Here is a 24,040-nt window from a genome sequence, read left to right as displayed (position 1 = left end):
TTTAAATATTTTTGTTTGTTTGCTCACTATATAAAAATGTAAACTTTTTTATTTTGCATTTTATTTAGAAATACGTTTTGTTATAAATACATCTTTAAAAATAAATGTTTTTTTTTTTTAATTAAAATGTGTTTGTAAGTAAAAAAAAAAACAACAAAAAAAAACACTTTTTATGATTATGCATTTTTAAACTTTACATTGAATTTGTTAGTCGATGGGACAGAAAATACGTATGAAAAACAAAGTAATTAGGAATCCTTCTGGACTGAGTCAAAATAATTATAAGGACTAAGTCGTTCAGAGTGCGTAAAAATGTTAAAGATCAAGGAAAGGAATATTATAGCAATAAAGTTAATGTTTGTAACTTCTTGTATGGTCGCTAGGACTCTATATATGTAGATGTATTTAGTCTGATAGGTTTGGAATTAAATGCAAAGAGGAATATATAAAGAGATCTTGCTCTGACTGAGGCAAATGAAACAAGAGGGGTAGATGTTAATTCTCACAGATCTGGTACTTCCATGTGGAGAATTGAGATGCGTGACGCGTGCAAAACGATGTTGGTTGTTTATCGTCGGACCAGACGGAGTAAGTGATTACAACACGCTGGTTCGACTTCAACTGACTGGTTTCTGCGCAAACTGCTCATTTTATAGATTTCAAACCGGCTCCACGAAAGCTGTCGGAAAAACATTTTTAAAATTCACTTTCTTCGTAATCCGATTGGATGAAGAAAGAACATCTTTGTGACGTAAGGTGCTTTGAAATACGTCCGCGTGAAGAGGCAGAGTTTTACTTTTGTGCACGGAAATTGCGTGGGTGTAGACAGCAGCTGTACGTGCAACTGAAACATTTCATGTACAGCCACTTTTAATATTTGTGGCGAGTCGCTACAGTATGTTCCCTGCATTCGCAATCTTCAAAGTCTATCTTGAGAAAATGCCATGTTCCTCAATTTCCCGTAAAAATTACTTTTAACTATAAATAATTTTCCACTCAATAAATTTTCGTCATTTTTTAATATATTATTTTCGACATGCTGATTAAGTAAGTACTGTTGTTTTTGCTTAAAACAACATATTTGGAAAAAAACAACAACAAAAAAAACGATCTGTTGACTCTATTTTAACAAGCACCTGAAAATGATATATTGTAACAATCACGTAAGTTAATCAAGTAGTTTTTTTTTATTTTTTTACTAAGAAAATCAAATTTTACAATTTTTAGCGATTAATGTGGAATTGTTAGCATGACCAGAATGATCTCGCAAGTTTGAATTATTGTGGACCTCTGCCCTTGTTTTGTTTTGTTTTCTTTTTTTTTTTCTCAGGATGGGGACGCGAGGAGATCCCATTTTTGCTTACTCATCAAATTTGATTTTCTTAGCTAAAAATAAAACTACTTGATCGATTTACGTGAATTTTGGAATATGACATCTTCGTTCCGTGACAGGGACGTGACTGCAGTGAAGTGCAGTGCACCAGCACCACTACTGCATCAGTGCACACTGCACCACACCACAATTTTTTTTTTTTTTTTTTTTAAGATTTAAAAAAAAAATACATTTAATTTTAAATAAGCGCCAGGTTTTCTATTGGAATTTAAATTAATTTTATACTGTTCCGTCAACAAACAGAGGGGCTTGAAAAAGTTACTGTGACAGAAATACGGAATAATATATTTGAAATTATTATTGATTTCGTAATTAAATCATTTTTTAAATGAAATGTAAATAAATAAGATTTTTTTAAGGATTTGTTTTAGTATTTTTCTCTATTGCAATTATATTTCTTCAACTACTCGGTTAACAGTAAATGTATACGTTGCAATATAGACGAGAAATACACACACACACACACACACGCACACATACGCACACACAAATATACGATAAGTATCCGCAAAAGTTACAAATATAGAGTGTGTTACAAAAAGTTTCGTTTCGTTTTCGTTTCGTTTTGCTTATCCGCATTTTGTATACTACGCAGCCAGGCGCCCGCCATTTTTGTTTGTTGGTTGTCAAGCGGTTTGTTAAACAAGACGTGAGCAGACATGTCGTTTTCCCCCAATTTTGAAGCTGAAATCAATTGAATTCTAAACCCATTAAATAGATATCCGATTATTTCAAATAAACCTGATCACAGGTGGGTAAATTGTTAATAATCCTTTTTATTATTATATTTATTCATGTTTAAATTTTTTATCGTATCGTAAAAAAAACAAACGAAAACAATCGTTGTTTGAATGGGCAGTCATAATAAAAAGGGGAACTTGTGCAGTTTAAGATCCTAAAGCAAATTTAGAAAACCATTCTTAACATTAGGGATGGGGTCTTTCTTAACTCTCCCTTCTCAGACAGAACTGTCCTAAAATGACAACAATTTGCATAGGGATGCTAAACTGCACAATTGCGCTCCCTTCCCAAGTTATAAATGGCGATGCTGTGCTGCTTGTTGACTTAACTGCACCCAAGTTAAAATCAGTAAATTCGTAGATTAGCGCTCATAGCTATCCTCCTCCAACCAGACGAAAACATAAACTTCTACTTTTTTAGGCAATTACATATAAAAACTTGGTGCTAATGCACTTACTGATCCGCGTTATTTTTAAAAAATCGTATTTCCACGTTTAATTAAAGTTTTATGGTTTTTTTTATTCAATTGTAAGGTTAAAGTACAGAATAGAATAGGTACAAAACACCCCCTCCCCATGTTAAGAATGGCTTTTAAAATAATAACGTTCAGCACGGATCAATGAGTACCAAAAACTTTGGTAAATTTGGTGCTAGTGCACTTATTGATCATTGCTATTTTTTTAAATAGTATTTTCAAGTTTAATTAAAGTTTTACGATATCTGTTTTATTAAATTGTTAGGTGAAAGTACAGAACAGATGCGCAACAGTCGCAACACCCTCCCGTCCCATGTTAATAATGGCTTTTAAAATAATAACGTTATTGTTTCAGCACGTATCAGTCACTCTTTGCATGAGTACCATAATGTTCAGCACGGATCAATATGAGTACCATAAGTTTTTATTTACTTTCCACCTTTAAAATGGCGACTCATACATGTTTTCGGGTATTTAAATACGATATTTGTTTTCAGCATACCCGAAAACCTATCAAGTCGTTATTTTAAAGAAAGGTAATTGTTAAAATGAAAGTAAATAAAAATTTATCAAAACTTGGGAAAACTTAGCGGAAAGAGGAAAAACCAAAACAGCTATTTGAAATTTAGAGTGGGGGATCATTTTCGTATATAAATTTAAGGTAAATTTTTAGATTAGGTCCACCCACCTCCACAATTTTCTTTTAAATGACAACTTAGATAGGTTTTCGACTATGGGGAATACGGAAATCGCATTGAAAATTTGCAGAAATAAGTAATTATCGAGATATAAAAAGTTGTATTAAGCATTGTATTCTTTGGCGGCCATCTTTTTTACGCGCGTGCCATAAACAAATCCACGCGCGTAATAAAGATGGCTGACAAAGAATACAATGCATAATACAACATTTTGTATCTCGATAACTACTTATTTCTGCAAAATTTCAATGCGATTTCCGTATTCAGCATAGTCGAAAACCTATAAAGTCGTCATTTAAAAGAAAATTGTGAAGGTGGACCTAATCTAAAAAAAATACCAAATTTAACGTAAAATATTTTCCCCATTTCAGGGACATTTTAGCGTTAAGTAAGTTAAGTATTATTTTTTTTTATCACAAATCCTATGTCCGAATGGCATCGTCGTAAAACCATATGACAGGAACTCTTAACTTTTTTGTCTCCCAATTTTAATCATGTGATTACATGTAAAATAAACCATTCATTCAAAGTATCGCTTGTTATGGATTTAGCTGAATACGATATTAAAAATCACTTTATTGGTACTTATGCAATGCACTTAGGTTATCGGGCTGGCGGGTGTATTGTAACTATTCTGTACTTTCACCTAACAATTTAATAAGCAAAAAGATATCAAAGCTTGAAGGACCGTTTGAATACATTGATTTAAATTTAAAGTGTTGTATAATTTAAAAAAAAAAAAAAAATCAGTTGCGTTTTTGCTTTATTTCTTTAATTTTGAATAATTTCACAATTACACCGTAATCACGTGATTAAAATTTTAGCAGACGAAAAATTGGGAAACAAAAAAGTAAAAAATTCCGTAATCGCCTAAAAGGTAGTTACCCCTCCCCCAAATAAACGCAAAATTTATCTCCCATCATTGCAAATAGATTGGCACTTATAACAGCAATAAAAAGTAAAGAAAATGCAGAAAAATCTGTGTGATGTACGTACCAGTCATGGAATGAAGCTGAAATATTCCAAAAATCACGTAATTCGATTAAGTATTTTTTTTTATTCGAAAAAAATCAAAGTTGACAACTTAGCGAATCGTAGTTGCTTTATCACATGATTAAAATCGATGAAATAAAAAAGGATGAACAACTGAAATTGAAGTGTTGAGGTGAAAAATCAGCCTTACGTTCGGTAGAATCGCTATGCGGTTACACGGTTTAGTAGTAGAATCGCTAAAAATCGTAAATGTGGATTTCTTTAGTTTTAAATAAAAACCGACCCTTTAAATGAAATTATTTGTATATTTCTTGCACTTTCTAGAGTTGTAAGCCATGTTTAGTTTCCGATGGTTAGTTGTTCTACACAAATCCTGGAGGTGACTGGTTCTCAGTAGACAGAACAGTTTTCGATGGTTAGTTGTTCTACACAAGTCCTGGAGGTGACTGGTTCTCAGTAGACAGAACAGTTTTCGATGGTTAGTTGTTCTACACAAGTCCTGGAGGTGACTGGTTCTCAGTAGACAGAACAGTTTTCGATGGTTAGTTGTTCTACACAAGTCCTGGAGGTGACTGGTTCTCAGTAGACAGAACAGTTTTCGATGGTTAGTTGTTCTACACAAGTCCTGGAGGTGACTGGTTCTCAGTAGACAGAACAGTTTTCGATGGTTAGTTGTTCTACACGAGTCCTGGAGGTGACTGGTTCTCAGTAGACAGAACAGTTTTCGATGGTTAGTTGTTCTACACGAGTCCTGGAGGTGACTGGTTCTCAGTAGACAGAACAGTTTTCGATGGTTAGTTGTTCTACACAAGTCCTGGAGGTGACTGGTTCACAGTAGACAGAACAGTTTCCCATGGTTAGTTGTTCTACACAAGTCCTGGAGGTGACTGGTTCACAGTAGACAGAACAGTTTCCGATGGTTAGTTCTACACAAGTCCTGGAGGTGACTGGTTCACAGTAGACAGAACAGTTTCCGATGGTTAGTTGTTCTACACAAGTCCTGGAGGTGATTAGTTCTCAGTAGACAGAACAGTTTTCGATGGTTAGTTGTTCTACACAAGTCCTGGAGGTGACTGGTTCTCAGTAGACAGAACAGTTTTCGATGGTTAGTTGTTCTACACGAGTCCTGGAGGTGACTGGTTCACAGTAGACAGAACAGTTATCGATGGTTAGTTGTTCTACACAAGCCCTGGAGGTGACTGGTTCTCAGTAGACAGAACAGTTTTCGATGGTTAGTTGTTCTACACAAGTCCTGGAGGTGACTGGTTCACAGTAGACAGAACAGTTTCCGATGGTTAGTTGTTCTACACAAGTCTTGGAGGTGACTGGTTCACAGTAGACAGAACAGTTTCCGATGGTTAGTTGTTCTACACAAGTCTTGGAGGTGACTGGTTCACAGTAGACAGAACAGTTTCTGATGGTTAGTTGTTCTACACAAATCCTGGAGGTGACTGGTTCTCAGTAGACAGTTCTTGAGTTGGAAGCCACAGAGCAAAAGGTTCTTCGCGTGTTGACACGAAGAAAACATATGCAAAGTTACTACAGAAAAGGTTTAATTTTTATGGAGCAATTCTGGTTTCTGATTGGTTGGTAGCAGAACGTGAATTAATTTGATTCGTCAGTTCCTAGCAGCATCGTTTATAAATAGAATCTCCCGACTGTGCGGGATCATACTCCCATTATATTTAAAAAATATTGCAACACACTTGGTTCACTGAGTATATTTACCAAGTAGTTTTTTTAAAATTATTTTTCATGAGTCCGGTTGCTCCTATAATTACTGGAATGACGAAGATCTTCCTAAGATTCCAATTTCTTTTCTTGTCATACATAAGATGTTGGTATTTCGTTATCTCCTTCCTCTCATCTCTGTTTAACCTAGCAGCGTCATTGGGGGACACTAACTTCTACTAAGGTTGCTTCTTTCTCCTTCTTGTCCCATATCACTATGTCAGGTTTAATACCTCCGTTTTTTAGGTGCCTAGCTGTAAGAATTGCATTGTCACAGTGGATGGTGTAGGACTTATTTCCAACTGTTCTTTCTGGTAAACATGTACCCAGGACTTGTTGCTGCATTCGATATTCAACTTTTTTGCAGATCGTCCAGTGGAGATATGAGGTGCCTTCAATAAGTTTCCAGTTTTTTTGTTTTTTTTTTGTACAAACATTTAAAGTTGTTGTAGACTCTTGAAAATTCAGTATATTATTGCTATACATCTTATGAGATGACTGACCAATTTTTATCATGTTCAAATGAACAGCTACAGCAGAAATTGGAACACACCTTACTAATTGTTGCAGCTGGTGAATTTCAAAAATGCAATCTGGATGTGAGGTGATTTTAGAAGAACATCATCATCATCATCATCATGACGGGCTCCTTGCCCCCGGACTAATGTGACTCTTTCTCTCCAGAGTTTCTTGTCTTCCATTAGTTGCCTCAGATCTTCAGGTTCACAGTTGGCGTTGTGTGCTATTTGTTGGATTTGTTTTAAACTTGGAAAAATATGTCACAGAAACGTATGGAATGCTTCAGACTACTTTTGGAACATCTTGCATGAATTAAGCATCAGATTTTTTAGTGGCATAAGAGATTCAAGGAAAGCAGGGAGTCTGTGAGGGATGATGAGAGGTGTGGGAGGAGTAAGGAAGTCAGAACACCAGAGTTGATTGGCCAAATAAAGAATTTCATGAATAAGAACCGTCGTGTGTCTATAAAGACAATAAGTGCACAGTTTGATGTCAGTGTGGGAACTGTATACACAATTATTTGCTAGAACTGATGATGCGGAAGATTTGCGCTAAGTTTGTTCCAAGGGTGCAGTCCATGACTCCATCCTTGTCACAGACTATTTGACCAAGATGAGCATCAAGACAGTTCCTCACCCTCCCTATAGTTCAGACCTTGCTCCCTGTGACTTTTGGTTATTCCCCAAGCTCAAGGAAAACCTTAGAGGCTGTCATTATGAGACCATTGAGAAGATGAAAGAGGATGTGATGAGGGTCATTCACACGCTTACACAAAAGGACTTTCATGGAACCTTCCAGAAGTTGTTGGAACAGTACAAGTGCATTGCAGCTGGAGGAGATTACTTCGAAAGGAACTAGAGTTTTGTGAGTGTACTATCAATAAAAGTGGCCGTATGAAAAAAAGTCTGGAAACTTATTGAACGTATCTCGTATTTACACACTCCATTATGCCGTATTGTATAGTAGATTCCAGTTTATTTTCATGTCATACATAAGACTTTGGTATTTTGTTATCTTTTCCCACTTCATTTTGTTTTAGCCAGCATCATTTGACATCTAAAACTTTTGGCAGAGGCGACAGATTTTCATGAGATCGGTATCGTTTTGAAGATCAACCCTTCAGACGACAAATATCAAAAAATTGGCAAAAACATTAATTCCTTCACCCTCAACTGGGCAGTTTTCTACAAGGAGGGGTCACTTTTCTCGCCAATATTTTCGAAAGTCATCCCTTCTTTTCGATTGACTAGCCTTAATTTAAACCTTCGCCACTTCCAGTTTGGCGATGGACGCAGCGGCAAAGACATCACTTTTTTTTTTTTCACATTCTTTTCCTTCTTCGCAGTACAGGTTTGAACCCGCCTGCTTACTACCATTTTTTTTTTTTTTTTGCTCAACACACACCTCCAAACACCCAGGCAACGCTAGGCACCCAGACTTGTTGAAAAAAAAAAAAAAAATTTAGAGAAAACTGGAATATATGCGATGTATTGAAACTGTTAAAAGTCAATTCTAATTCCTCTAATAATTTTCCCTTTTCTTTTCTTTCTTTCCAGCCATTAATGCTGCTGCGATGGAGAGTGTCCAAATCCGCCAAAGAGGAGCTTACGATTTTGAAACCCACTATGACAGCGTTTGTGTCTTAAATAGCTGTTGTCCATTGGCTGCCGTGAAGGCCCACCTCTCGCAGGGGATCCTTGATTTGAATGGAGACAAAATCAGGTAAGAACTATTTGTTCTCCGAGGGAGGAAGCTAATGGTGTAGGAAATGTTCTGGCAACTATTGACCTCTACAGTGAAAAGGTGGGATTTTTCTGCTAACCTAGTGGATCGAAGATATTGGGTTGGGGAATAAGTTTGTAATGTTGTTACCAAAGACTTTTATTTCAACAAAATCATGAATTATAGCAAATAAATTAATCAATTATGTATTTGCTGTTTACAGTCTCCTCTCACCTCTTGACTAATTTGTCGATGCTATTCCGCCAAAAATCGCCTGGTCTAGTATTGAAGAAATTTTTGATCCAATTTTTACGGTCTTTTTCATTGTCAAAGTTAATGCCTCTCATATGGTTTGATAAGGAGCAAAAAGATGGTAATCTATGGGTGCAAGGTCCGGAGAATATGGTGGATGCTGAAGAACCTCCTATTTGAGTTTTTGGAGTTGGCTTTGATGGGGTCTTGCGCTGTCATGAAGGAGTATAGTTTGACCTTGTAGATGGGGTCTTTTCAGTCAAATAGCCTCTTTCACACGATGTAGCTGGGCTATGTAGAACTCCTTGTTGACCGTGGCATTTTAAGCATTTCCCATTGTGTCATGCCCTCACAATCCTACCAAACGCAAATCATGGTTTTATTTGAATGTAGGCTTCGGTGTATATCCTAGAGCCACCCTTTCTTTGCTTGATATTTACGTATAGGCACCATTTCTCATCCCCTGTGACGATTCAGCACAAAAAGTATTGTGTTGAGAAGCAATTCGAAAGCAATTTTTTATATTCTTTTCATTAAGCTCGTGAGGCATCCAGATTCCCAATTTTTCGGCAAATCCCAGATAAGATAAGTGAGAATCGTTTTGTGATCGCAGTTCATTTTTTTGGCCAGTTCATGACTTGTTTGGTGACCGATCGTCTAAAAAGTGCTTTGAGACGCTCTTCGTTGTGTTCAGAAGATCTTCTGCTGAAGGGCGTGTCGTCAACGTCGAAATTAACATTTTTGAACTTTGCAAACCATCTCCGTGCTGTAGACTAGCTTAATGATACTTTCTCTGTATACTTTGCAAATGTCTCGAGTTGCTTCAGCTGCTTTTTTGGTCTCGATGAAAAGCGAAAAAGAGAAAGTGTCAAAAAGGTTGCTTCTTATCTCATGGCTATTCCATTTCTAAACCTAAAAGATAATAAAAAAAAAAAATTAAATTAGTTAAAAAGACGATAAAGTTATCGAATGAATTTTATACATTTTGTCGAAAAGAAAAAAGTTAAAATAAATATATAAAAACGCTATAAACTTATTCCCCAATCCAATAGATATAGTATGTGTGTGTGTTTGGGCAGCATTCTTTCATTTAAGCAAACCTTGTTATAAATAGGGCTAGGACAACAGTATATTCTTTTCATTGTTTTGATTCATGAGTGATATATTATATGCTTTTATACAGAGTGATGTTGTTCTCGGGTGATTAACTGTCGGATATATACTCGAAAGTCAAAACAATAAGAATATTCTCTTGTCATAGCCCGAATTATAAAATAACAATTCATCTGCCTTATTGTACTTTCATTTTATCAATTTCTTAATGATCTTTTTGGTGTTAAAATCAAAAAATTAAGTGTTGAGGTTGGGGGAATAAGTTTGTAGTATTTTTGTCAAAGACTTTTATTTCGGCAAATCTCATTGAATGAAGATGATTAATAGCCGTTTTGTGATTGCAGTTCATTTTTTTTGGACAATTTATGACTTGTTTGGTGACCGTCCTCCTTCAAAAGTGCTTTGAGACACTCTTCGTTGTAGTTATGGGGATATCAAAATCGCCGTTTTTTTAACTTGGCCAACCATTTCTGTGCTGTAGACACCTTTTTAGGCAAATGTCCGGGTTGCTTCAGCCACTTTTTAATCTTGATGAAAAGCAAAAAAGAGCAAGTGTTGAAAAGGTTGCTTTTTTATCTCTTGGAAAAAAATAATAAAAAATTTAAACTGGCTAAAAAGACGATTGGCACAATTTTGTACGTCAAGAAAAGCTCTATCAAATGAATATTATACAATTTTATATATTATTCCTTAATTGGAATTCATTTTTGAGATGAACATTATATATATTAATTTTATTTTTATTTCGGACTATTATTCTCATCTTTAGTTGTTTTCATCTTTATTGGTTGTTGTTTTTTTTTCACAACATTTCAGCCAACTTCACGACGTTTCGGCCCTTCGGGGCCCGTGGCACAGTTGATAGAGACATTGAATCTCTACAATTCCAGATGATGATTGTCTGAAGATAGCGGTTTCAATCCTACCCAAAGTGTGCCAGAGGTTTACTTGGCCAAAACATGGTGAAACGACAACAACTATGGATGGCAGTGATTGCTGAGAATGCAGTTAGGAGATTCAAAGTTCCTATCCGTCGCGGTTACCACCTGACGAAGGCCAGAGGAATAGTTGGCCGAAACGTCGTGAAAAGAACAACAACCAATAAAGATGAAAACAACAACTAATAGAGATGAGAATAATAGTCTGAAATAAAAATAAATTAATTATACAATTTTGTTGAAAAAGCAAAAAAGTTGTAAAAAAAAAAGAAAATATAAAAATGCTTCAAGCTTATTCTTAAACCCAATATTCATGGTGAGAGGGATACAAATACAGTAACTTCATTGGAGCACATCCTATAGGAGTACTTGTAAAACGAGCACAGCGATGCAACAATGTGGTGATGAGGCAGGGGCTGGAATTTTGCAGACAGTGCAACAATGGGATAATAATACTCCATGCATGAGTGAATTGTGGCTTTGCAGGGTATAGGATACTCGCAGTTGGAATGAGTTTTCTCGCCTGGTAGATGGAGCCTACCTCCTTTGCAGCAGATTTAGCAGTATCTTCTATGCACTTATTCCAATTCATGTTGCCTGAGAATGTTTGGCTGAGGAGTCTGAATGGTGAACTTTCGGGAAAGGTTGTTTGATAAGGAATTTTAAACTGAACACTTTATTCAGCCTATGGCGGTGAATGTTCTTGTCCTGCCAGCCATGACCAGATAGAAGTCTTAATTACTATGTTATTCCTAGTTATTATCGCCTGCAGTAAGGATTGAACCTTTTACCTGAAGGTTATCACTTAGAACTTATTGTTAGTCAATATTCTGGCCAATGTAATCTCCAACCTTCTTCCGGTGTCTTTTCAAATTTGGGAACAACCTAAAGTTGAACGTATATGCTGTATATATGGTTTACATAAAGGGATGCGTTTAAAATTCTGTGTAGATTTCCGAATTTGACAGAAAGATACACGAGTTTGACAAGATACACCTGAAGAAGGTTGGAGGTTACATCAACCGAAGTGTTAACACTAAAGATGAGAACAGTAATCTGAATAGTCCAAATAACTAAATAAAACTTCTATGAGCAAAGTTTCTTTCCCAGAACTGTTCGTCTCTAGAGCACAATACTGCAGTGCTGCTTCCCAGATGACTACAATTTGGGAACAACCTAAAGTTGAACTTATATCTTGTATATTCAATGATATAGATACTCCTTCTCTTCCCCTTCATCTCCCCACATATGCTCGCACGTAAGTGTATTTTTATGTTTGCGAAAAATATGTGCACATATTACATGTTTTTTTATGGAAATCCGAAAAAAAAAAAAAAATAAAATAAACAACAACTCCTGCTAAATATTTAGAGATTTTATTGGAATCGGTAGTTGTATCGAAAGCTGAAGTGGGATGGAGGGAATATTGAAGTCGTCTCGTCACTAAATCGAACGTTAAAATTTAAAAAATGTCTTTTGCAGCCTACCTGAGTGGAAACCAATTTTGAGTTCTGTGTCGATCAACAAAAGTCTGGAATTTATAGCTGTTACCAGCAATCATTTAATTACGGAAAAAGGTAAGTTCAACGAAACTAAACTTCCGGATGGATAATTAGCCAAACGGACATGTGATTTTTTTTTTTTTTTTTAATTACATTTTCACCCCAAACAAGGCAAAGTGTCACTTTGATGTAGGAGGCGACTATCAGGAACATAAGTTGCAGGTATACTATGTAGGGAGTTGAGCAGTAAGATGTCTGTTCACATTACACCTGAACTTCTGCATGTCAGTACAGTCAGGGAAGCAGGAACCCGGATGGGAATTCCAAAGTCTAACAGCTCTAGGGAAGAAACTATTAGAGTAGAAGGCTTTCTTACATCTAGGGATCTCTACTGTGTAAGGGTGGGACTTTGCTGCTTGTTGGGTTTATCGGGGGTATTTACATCAAGGGGGTACAAGGGCCTGTAGTTTGTTGGAGCATTCACCGTTAAATTATTTGTAGAACAGGCAGAGGGATGCAACATTTCGTCGATGGGACAGAGGCTGAAGCTTAGATGACAGTTCAGGTCCTATCAGGTTGGCGACTCTCTTTTGAACCCTGTCCAGGAGTAATTAAATAGTGACTATACTATCAAAGTCTCCTAGCCTGCGTGCTTTACAGTCTAGATTTAATTTTCCTCTGAAGTCATCAGATCTAAGCCTGTCTTTAAGACTTTGCATTACATATTCATTGTATCATTCTCATACTCATATCATTTCTCACCATAAGGATTACGGAGTCGGATGGTAAAAGTCTGACTCCAACTCCTAGAATTCCTAGGATGCGGACTCTGACTCCTTTGATATCTTCAACTCCCGACTCTTTGACCCCTATGTGGAAATCTATTCTGCAGATCCATATACCAGCCTCCCACACCTATTCAGCAACCTTTTTGTAAATACTTTTCATGTATATTATTTTTTACATTTAAATATTCCACTTGTATGATAAATATACTCACATATACACTCAACCAGCTTCATAGAATAAGATAACAAAGGAATAAAAAATTTACAATGAAATTTTTGTTATGCTATCAGTTCAATAGGGAAACCTCTTTAGGCCATGGCATTTTGAAGCCAAATGCTTCTCATCAGAAGAGGGAAATAAAGACACATATTCTACAGAGAAGACATTTTTTTTTAATGATAATATTGCCTTTATGGAAAGAGGAACAGAGGAAAAATAGGAAAAAACTATAAATGACTGTAGTAGCATGGGTTGCTTCTTATTTATTTAGGTCCGCTTTTTTAAGATAAAGTTCTAATTTCAGCTCGATCCCGGACTAATCCAATTGCCAAATTTATTTATTTACTTATTTTTTTTACATGGGGATCACCACTTATCAAGGCCCAGGAGCCACTCGGGGATAAGGGTTATTGTGTGTACTATTACTACAATACTATCAGTTATAGATAGTATTGTAGTAATAGTTAGTATTGGGGTTTTGATAGGTGTCATTACTTAACGGGGGGGGGCGGTTCATCAGAAATTTGTTTGTGTTGGACTTGAAGACATTCAAGTTGAATTCGGGGGGGAAACAGGCAAGCGGCAGAGAGTTCCACAGCCGTGCAGTTCTAAGAAAGAAGCTTTGTTCATGGAATCTATGTTTTGATTTAGGCATGGATAAAGAGTGGGGAAAATTATTGACAGTGGTTTCAGCTAGTCTAGTGTTTTTCATGAAAGATTGGCGGGGGTGGGGCAGAGAATGGAGCTCAGACGAGCACTTGCCATGGAAGTAACGATAAAACAGAGACAGGCTTGCAACGTCTCTTCTGTGGGAGAGAGGTTGCAGGGAAGAGAAAAGGTCATCCCCCATCAAGCCACGAAATCTATTTTGTACTCTGTCAAGGCAGGATAGACTGTTTTTAGCAGCTCCTGCCCAGATCTGGCAGCAATACTCCATCTTTGGATGTACTTGGCTTTTATACAGATAGAGAATTGCATCAGTAGTGAGATATCTTCTGGAGTGGTAGAAGGATCTCACCATTTTCCCAGCGACCTTGGTCACAGACTTGATGTACATGTTCCATTTCAGATCAGTAGTAAAGGTCAAACCCAGAAACTTATCAAAACATGGGACCTCCCCTGGCTGAGAGCCATTCATTTCAATCGATGCCAGATGGGGATCAGAGCGTTTATGATGTAAAGATAGGAGCTTGGTCTTAGATGCATTAAAGGTAACCAGCCACCTCTTCCCCCACTGAACCACGTGCTCAAGATCTGAGGAGAGAGAATCAGACAGATCGTTGCCATTTACAGCCTTTGATGTGTTGCCATAGATAGTTGTTTGATTCAGGAACTGGATAACTTTTGGATTACAATCCGATTGCTAACCAATGTAATCCACAATGATCTCACTCACAGAATTTTCATTGATCCTGTGTGATGTCATGACCAAAATGAAAACAGCTGTCCAGACAAGATTTGCAGGGATCCGATGGACCGAAATATCTTGATGAAGTAGAAGCATTACAGTACAAAATATGATATATCTCCAAAAATAGAAGCAAAACCATACAAAAAAAAACAAACAGGAAAACCATGTAAAAAAAAAAAAATTTATTGGACCTAAGGAGTCAGAGTTGGATAAAAAATTCCGACTCTGACTCCTAGTACTCTTAGAAATTCGATTTTGACTCCAACTCCAGCTAAAACCTCTGACTCCCTCCGACTCCACAACCCTGCTCACCATACAACGCGTCTTCAATACATGTCTTTAATCTTCATCGGCCAGTTTTCACTTCCATACATCATTAAACTGCATATACATGTCTAATAGACTCTCTTCTTGGTCAACAATGATAACGCTCTGCTAGTTAGTAATGACAGAAGTTCTCTGAACTTAGACCATCCACTCCTAATTCTTGCAATCATGCTAGCACCTGCTCCTCCCTGTGCTCCAATGGTATCACCATGGTAACAAAACTTCTATGATACTATGTAATGCTAAAATTTATTTTTTGTCTATGGGATTAAAGATAAAAATGAAAGTTTACTGGCCTGCTTAGGGAATTGAACTCGCATGAGACATTTGTGTTGAATACCTAACCCCTATTCCCCTTCTCCCACCATTTCTCATCTCATTCACTTTGTGCATACAAAGAAGCAAGATTCTCAGTGTTTTAATATGGTATTTATTTCTTATGTTGCCATGAGACTATCCTCCCAGGCATTATCGCCTTCTTTGTAGTATAGTATGGTATCTTGACTTGAGGCGACATTTATACATGATTGGTTGATGTTATAACTTTGTGATGTCATAAATGTTGATCTTATACATTTGTGATACCATACCTTTGTGATGTCATAAAAATTGATCTTATGCCTTTGTGATTCATTAAGGTTTATACTATGCCTTTGTGATGTCATAAATGTTAACACTATACCTTTGTGATATAATGGTTGATGCTATATCTTTGTGATGTCAGAAAGGATGATTTTAAGTTTGAAAACGTATTTTCATCATTAAATGAACAGATAAAAATTAGAAATCTCACCTTATCAATTTATCCAAAATGTTTTTCATTTAGGCAAAGAAAATCATGCTCCCAAGTCTAAGCATAAGCAGCCTGCGATCCGAGGGAAGGAAGTGAATCATGAGTTATGCAAAGCCATCAAGAAATGCTTGCTGGTCAGCCCCGCCTTGGCCTGCCTTAAGCTACAAGGTTTGCCGCTTCGAGAATCAGATATTCTTTATTTGGCAAAGGTTAGTTGTTTTTATGGTATTTTACGGATGAAGACGTCATCTTTATCATCATCATCATTATCATATATTATCATTATCATCATCATTGTCATTATTATCATTATCATCATCATTATAATCATCATCATCACTATCACCATCATCATCACCATCATCATCATCATCATCATCATCATCATCATCACCACCACCACCACCACCACCACCACCACCACCACCACCACCACCACCACCACCCTTATAATCACCACCATCATCATCATTACCATCATTATAATCATCAGTATAATCATCATCATTATTACCATCATCATCATCATCATCATCACCACCATCATTATAATCATCAGTATAATCATCATCATCATCATCATCATATTTTGTTTATCATTTGTTTTACATGCTGGCATGTGTTGGACTGCTTTTAGAAATCGGATTCTAAATTGACACATCTCGAATCCGTTCTTGCTTTATTTATCTTTCAATTCCATCGTTTTCTCATGTTTTCCTCAGCTTTATCCAAACTAACTTTTGCCCGTTCTTTTAATGTCGCCATACAACTTAACTCTCTCTATACTGTTCATATTTAATCTTTCTCTGAAATCATCAGATCTAAATTCGTTTTTAAAGCTCACATTACACATCCATCATATTATTCTCATATCATTTCTCTATGGGAGAGAAAGAAAAAAAGAGTTTTGCTAAATTAACCGAAGATTTTCAAAATTTTCAGAAAATATTTACCTAAGACTAATAAATAATAACCAAAGACTTTGAATTTTATTTTTAGCAAAACTTAGTTCTTGAAGACAATTAACAAAAATTATCTTCATTAATAACTAATTTTACTTCAATTAAAAGTCAAATATATGAGATATATATATCCCAAACCTCTGGCCTTGATGTAGGGGAGACTAAAACTAGCTGCTGTGGTTTCAAGTGATCTGAAATAACAGCAAGATCTTAAGCTCATTTCTTGTTGCAGAGTTTCTTTTTGCCTTCTTGATTTTAAGCTAATTTTTTAAATGGACGTGAACACTAGGATACTTCAATTAAAAGTCAAATATGAACAGGTAAAATTATAGAGGAATAAAAGGCGAATCAAATAAGGTATAGGTTATTTAAACAGTTACATTCAATTTAGCTTAAATTTGAGGTTTTAAAAAGAAAACAAAAAAACAAGTGCGGACTTTCTTTCTTTTTGGCGCCACTGTATGTATTCACCTGTAATCCCTTTTTTAAAAGATGAAATTACCCGATCGTCGAAGACAAGATGCACAGAGTTTTATATACATACTTGCAGGCCACCCAGCATTACCAGGTCGTAATAAATATTATATTTTAATTAACTGTAACTATTGTTGAACGTCACTAACCCTCTATGCTGTCATAAAACTCAGCCACTCTTAAAATTAACTTTAAAAATATATCTGGTCTTTTTGTTCCTGGCATCTACAACCCTAACTAAGCTCTCCTTTGTCTACCTTGGTGAACAACTTCCTTTTCATTGTTTTGTTGATAAACCTATTTTCTATATCTTTGTTGGTCTCCCGACAAAGGAAGGGATTGGACCTAGTAATTCATTCCCGTTCATCCATGCACACTTTTCTCAATAGCCACGCCTTGGATTTTTTTTTTTTTTTTTAAATTTTGCACAAACATTAGTTATGGTGAAAGTAAATTTTTGCCAGAATGGATTTCCCAGGATAACTCTAGTTGATCCTTTAGGGGCTATTATAGGAGTAAAATTGTCCCCAAATCATTCATCTATTCATTTGTTCACATTTTTACAATCCCACCTAAGCTCTTTTTTGTCTACCTCGGTGAACAACTTCCTTTTCATTGTTCTGTCGATAAACCCATTTTCTATACTTTTGTTCATCCAAGAAACTTTTTTCCTCTTTGTCTTTTGTCATACTTACTCCCCCCCCCCCTTATCCCAATCCTTTGGGAAGGAGTAAAGATGGGGCAATGTCGATACTATCACATAAAGTACTTTTCACTACTTTATTTTTTTGTATTGCGTTTAAAATTCCAAATTTTAACGGATACTGAGAAAAAAAAAATTTTCTAATGAATTTAAATTATTTCATTTGAAAGTAAGATTTCAATTTACAAAACTTTTGCCAGAACAAAAATGTAAATAAATCATTTTTTTTTTTTTTTTTTGCATAAATTAGATCCCATCTTGATAAAAAAAAGTGCTTGATATTAAAAGCAGAAAAATAAAATTATGTACAAATTTTAAAAAAAATATCTTAATTCATCAAATGTTCAAAAACAAGGAATATAATGAAAGATTTTCTTTATTCCATGGAGTTTCGAAAATGAGATTTTTTTTCTTTCCAGAGAAAATAGCTCGCGAAATACGAGGAGTGTTCCAAAAGTAATGCCTCCTATTTTTTATTCCATCGAAATGAATCAAAGCAGATTACAAATTGCATTGTTATGATGACTGAACTTCTGCATTCATGATATAAAAGTTTCGTCTCTGTTGCAGATATTGACGGTGTGAGACTATAAGAAAGCAACCTCTGCCATGGACATGCATCAGAAGCAGAGATGTGTCATTGAATTCCTGGCAAAAGTGCATTGAGAATGGTGTTTACTATGTAGAAAAATAAATTCTGAAGCACAAATGGTTGCTTGTTTTAATTGTACCACTCCTGTCTTTGTAGCTCTTCAACTTTTTGAGTTTAAAACAATAAGAGGCTTTACTTTTGGAGTGGCCTTCATAGAAATATAGAAATGCTATAGAATTGCTAGTTAGCACAAATATTGAAAATTAAAACTTTTTCTTTTTTAATTTTTAAAATTATGGCTGGAAGTGACAATTCTAGAATAAAAACAAAATGATTTTGCATGCAAATTATTATCTGATATTTTTCATTTTATTTATTTTTTTTTATTTCTTTTTATTTCATTTTATTTTTTTTTTAAGGGCTTAAATAAGAACTCGTCTCTGAATTACTTGTCTCTCTCATACTGCAAGATAGGTGACAATGGCTTAGAAAGTAAGTATCAACACACAAAACAACCTACTTGATCAATTTACATGATTTTTGGAATATGACGTCTTTGTTCCATGACGAGTAAAGATTTTTCTGTATTTTTCCCTTTTAACTCTAACTAACTAAACACCAAAAAGTTTGTCATAGAAGAATATCTTCTGTCTTCTAAAACAATTAAAAAAACGAAAATTAAAAAAAATATCTATATGCTGACGAAATGCATTTATATGCATGACAAAACAAAATCTGGCATCAATTGAAATGAATGGCTCTCGTCTTGGGGAGGCTCCATGTTTTGACAAGCTTTTAGGCTTGACCTTTACTCCTGATCTGAAATGGAACATATACATCAAATCTGTTGCCAAAGCCGCTGGAAAAATTATGGAATCCTTCTATTGATCCAGTAGATATCTCACTGCTGATGCAATTCTCTATCTATATAAGAGCCAGGTACGTCCAAGGATGGAGTATTATTGCCAGATCTGGGCAGGAGCTGCTAGAAAGACTATCCTGTCTTGAAAGAGTTAAAAATAGACTTTGTAGCCGAGTGGGGATGCCCTTGAACCTCTTTCCCACAAAAGAGATGTTATAAGCCTGTCTCTGCTTTATCGTTATTTTCATGGCAAGTGTTCGTCTATACCAATATATGCCAAGTACGTCCAAAGATGAAGTACTGTTGCCACATCTGGGCAGGAGCTGCTAAAAACAACCTATCCTGCCTTGACAGAGTACAAAATAGACTTTGTGGCTTGGTGGGGGATGCCCTTTTCTCTACCCTGCAACCTCTTTCCCACAGAAGAGACGTAACGAGCCTATCGTTGTTCTATCATTATTTCCATGGAAAGTGCTCGTCTGAGCTCCACTCTCTGGTCCCCCCTCGCCAATCTTTTTCAAAAAACACCCGTCTAGCTGAAACCACCGGCAAAAATTTTCCCCACTCCCTATCTGTGCCTAAATCAAAACGTAGATTCCATGAACAAAGCTTCTTTCTTAGAACTGCACGCCTGTGGAACTCTGTTCTGCTTGCCTGTTTCCCTCCTGACTTCAACCTGGATGTCTTCAAGTCCGACACAAACAAATTCCTGATGAACTGCCCCCTAAGTAATGACACCTTACCAATTCTCCAATACTATTGCTACACTATCCCTTTAATTACTGTACACACAAGAACTCTTATCCCCGAGTGGCCATTGGGCCTTGATAAGTGCTGAACTCCATAAACGTAGATTCTATGAACAAAGCTTCTTTCTTAGAACTGCATACCTGTGGAACTCTCTTCCGTTCACCTGCTTTCCAGCTGACTACAATATGGCCGTCTTCAAGTCCAACGTAAACAAGTCATATTCCAAGATAAGCCATTTCTCTTAAGTAATCCAATTTACCAAATTTACACTTCTAATGATAACTATGATATTGGCCCTTTGACCACTGTGCACTCTTTAACCCTTATCCTCGAGTGGCCTCTGGGCCTTGATAAGTAGCGATTCCTTTGTAAAAAAAAAAAAAAAAAATCGTCTTCCAAAAATTACGTAAATTTATCCAGTAGTTTTATTTTTTAAATAAAATAAAAATTGAGTATCCAAGGAGTTATTGTTTAGCCTGTCATTTTGAAAAAAAAAAAAAAATCTAAAAAAGTAAAGGAGATAACTCAACAATAATTCAAATTTGCGGGATTTATGTTGTAATACCTACGAATTCCAATTAATTTTGCTTCCAAATAATTTTCTTTTATAAAAATAAAACGACTTTATCAATTTACATAATTTTTGGTATATGATATTTTCCTTTCGTCATGAGTTTATACTTAAAGACGTTTTCTTGTTTTTGTTTCCAAATATAAGAAGAATTCTGGACAAGAACAAAAAGTAATTATCACAACCAATGACCAAAACTGGAACGTTTAAATCTTGTTTGGCCTTCTACTCGGAAAATAAAAATGGTTCAAGGGGAATAATCCAGATTTCATATTTTGCACCACAATCTGTAGTGCTTGAAAAGTTATCTCCCTTTGGCTAGGTTCTTTTTCGTGTTTGTTTGGTAATGTATCAAATGAACGTTCGACTTTGCGTAAAAACATTAATTGAAGACACAATTTGTGACGTTGAAAACGTGCGCAACTTATTAGACGATAGTTGTCCAGTTTGTGCAGACATAGTTAATTATATAATAATAATAATAATGTTTTAATAATAATAATGTTTTAATATATTAATAGGCGCTTAAACGAAATAAATATTGAATTTCAAGTGAAACCAATCTTATCTACTTGATTGTCATATCACAGTAATAATGAATATATCCAAAAACTATGAAAAACGATAAGGTAATAAAATTATTATTATTAATGCAAATAGTTTTCCAAAGACTTAGCAAAAAATTGAGGTTTGTGAGAGAAAAAAAAAAAAGATAGCGAGTTGGAATCGTAACAAAAGGGAGGTAAATATTTTCTGAAAACTGAAAATCTTTGGCCAATTTAGCAAAACTTTATTTTATTTTTTTTTTTTTTACTCATGTTCACCCCTTACAAAGCATATCGTCACTTGGACGTAAGGGACTACTATTCGGGGCCATGTTTAGGAAAGATTAACAAGGTATTTGTTTATGTTACATTTAAACTTCTGCATATCAGTACAGCCAGGGAAGCAGACAGCAGGAAGGGAATTCCAAAGTCTAGCTGTTCGAGGGAAGAAACTATTAGAATAGCTTGCTAAGTGTTTTCGAAAACTGTGTTTATTAATAACTCATTTTCCACCTTATCGCTTTTCGTAATTTTAAAATATTTTCATTACTGCGACATGACATTTCATTAGATACCATTCGTTTCTCTTGAAATTCAATATTTAATTTTTCGAACTCCACTTCAATAACAAAGAAGAACCAACGATTTTACATTGTTTTAAATCTTTTCAAAATGATTTTCTTTCTAAAAAATAAAACTACTTGATCAGTATATGTGATTTTTGGAATATGACATTTTTGTTCCATGACAGCTAAGTACATCATAAAGATTTTTCTGTATTCTACCTAATATTAGCATGCACCAAAATTTACGGAAAATGTTTTCTCTTGCTTGTTTTTCTTCTCTCAGCGATTGCCCGTGCAATCAAAAACAACTTGACACTGAACACCATCAATTTGACTGGCTGTAATCTTACATCACAAGGAGCGGATATATTTGCTCGGATTATTAAGGTAGGTATGGACACAATATTTTCTCTCATCTTCTAACATGTTTTTATTTTTTTCTTTTTTACGGCAACTTTAAATTTTTGTTGCTTTTCTATAACTTGTAATTGTTCTAATGGTGGATAATATGTCTTCTGGACGACACCAGATGGCTCGGCGGTTGAAGTGAGCGATGGCACTGTGATGGTTCAGTGTTATGAAATAATTCACTGATGTTATTGAAATTAATTCAACTCTTTGCATTTATTTATCCTTCTGTGTTTTTGTATATCATTTTTTTTAATACTTGCTTAAGTAAAAATGTTAAATTAATACACACAGTTGTTGTTCCTTTTCTTCAAAAGCTGTTACTTCTAATTCAAATTTCTCCATTTATCTATTCTTCTACTTTTTTTGTATATCATTTTTGTTCCCTTTACAAAGGAGGGATTGAACCTAGTAATTCACTTCCATTCGTCCGTCCGTTTGTGTACACTTTTCTCAATAACCGCGCCTTGGATTTTTAAAAAATTTTGCACACACATTAATCATGGTGAAAGTAAATTTGTACCGGAATGAATTTTCCGGGATAACTCTGGTTGCACCCCCCCCCCCCTCACTCAGGAGCCATTATAGGCATAAAATTGCCTCCCAAATCGTTTGTCTGTTCGTTTATTCACATTTTTCTCAATAACACCTCCTTGTATTTAAACAAAAATTTTGCACAAATATTAATCATGGTGAAAGTAAATTTCTACCGCAATGAATTTTCCGGGATAACTCTGGTTGCCCCCCCCCCTCCCCACTCAGGAGCCATTATAGGCATAAAATTGCCTCCCAAATCGTTTGTCTGTTCGTTTATTCACATTTTTCTCAATAACCCCTCCTTGTATTCAAAAAAAAAATTTGCACAAATATTAATCATGGTGAAAGTAAATTTTTGCTTGAACGGATTTTCCGTGATAACTCTGGCTGCACCCCCTCCCCCCCACTCCCTCTAAGGCACATTATAGTGGTAAAATTGCGCTATAATCGTTCGCCCGTTCATTTGTCTGCACTTTACAGCATTCACCTTCCTTGACACAGCAGTCCTCTTCTTTATCTTGGTCACTTTCAAAATTCTCTTTCCAAACTTATTCTTGGTGCTACCAGATTAGGCTGTCTGAAGATATTGGCTTCCTGAGACGAAATGCACCTAACATTGATGCTTTTTGTTTTTCTGCTTCCTTTTGAAAAACTTAATCATGTTCTGCAAAACCAAAAACAAAAACGACGACCCACCTTTTCCCTTTTTCTTTCTTCCCATTTCCCCTTTCGTTTTCTATCTCCCCCACTTCTTGAGTGGTTTCTTAACTTAAAATATACCAAACTTAAATATTGTAACCCTTTTCCCTCTCCCATTGCACCACACACACATCTATACAGATGGTCTAAACAAAACAACGCAACAGCCAGTGCAGCAATACTCAATAAATCAATCAAAAAACAATCAAACCTCCCAAAAGAAACCTCAATCTTCAGTGCTGAAATACATGCTCTAATCCTAGCTCTCAAACTCGCCTCCAATAACAAAAAAAAACAAATTTATAATCCTTTCAGACTCCCAATCTACTCTAAAAGCGATTAAAAATAAAAAGATGGACAACCCCCAATCGCAAAATTACTCCAAAAATTAACTGAACCAAACAGTAAAAAAGAAATCATTTTCTGCTAGATACTGAGCCATTCCGGTATTAAAGGTAATGAATTAGTAGACTCAGCAGCAAAAAACGCCTTAAATCTCCCAATCGATGCAAATTTTAAAATTCCATACATGGATCTAAAAAGACGTATCAACGAATACACAACAGAGAAATGGCAAACTTACTGGAATGAACACCCTAACAATAAACTTCATGAAATCATGCCAAAAATCAAAAAACAAGAACAAAATATGAAATTAAACAGAAAAGAAGTCAAACTAACAAGAATAAAAATAGGCCATACTCACTTAACCCACTCATATCTCCTAAAAAAAAAGAAAGCCAACCCATCTGTAT

General features: G+C 35.5%; 1 protein-coding gene across 2 annotated transcripts in view; it reads left to right on the top strand.

The window, feature by feature from the left end:
- The first annotated feature begins 1,041 nt into the window (after nucleotides 1-1,041).
- LOC145267048 (centrosomal protein of 78 kDa-like) overlaps nucleotides 1,042-24,040 on the top strand; it is a 264,312-nt gene continuing 241,313 nt past the window's right edge. Inside the window, exons 1-6 of one of the 2 annotated variants that reach the window (XM_080122992.1) lie at nucleotides 1,042-1,163; nucleotides 8,107-8,272; nucleotides 12,058-12,152; nucleotides 15,650-15,825; nucleotides 18,767-18,839; nucleotides 21,925-22,028. In XM_080122992.1, the coding sequence (XP_079979118.1) occupies nucleotides 8,124-8,272; nucleotides 12,058-12,152; nucleotides 15,650-15,825; nucleotides 18,767-18,839; nucleotides 21,925-22,028 (597 nt within the window). In that variant the 5' untranslated portion in view covers nucleotides 1,042-1,163; nucleotides 8,107-8,123. Of the gene's footprint in view, nucleotides 1,164-1,984; nucleotides 2,145-8,106; nucleotides 8,273-12,057; nucleotides 12,153-15,649; nucleotides 15,826-18,766; nucleotides 18,840-21,924; nucleotides 22,029-24,040 lie in introns of those variants that run through there. The other variant, XM_080122991.1, reaches the window with a different exon arrangement.

Source organism: Euprymna scolopes, chromosome 42 (assembly GCF_053919585.1).
Source record: "Euprymna scolopes isolate OS-2025 chromosome 42, ASM5391958v1, whole genome shotgun sequence".
NCBI lineage: Eukaryota > Metazoa > Mollusca > Cephalopoda > Sepiida > Sepiolidae > Euprymna > Euprymna scolopes.
Note: the sequence above shows the minus strand (reverse complement) of the source record. Positions and strands in the feature narration are given on the sequence as shown.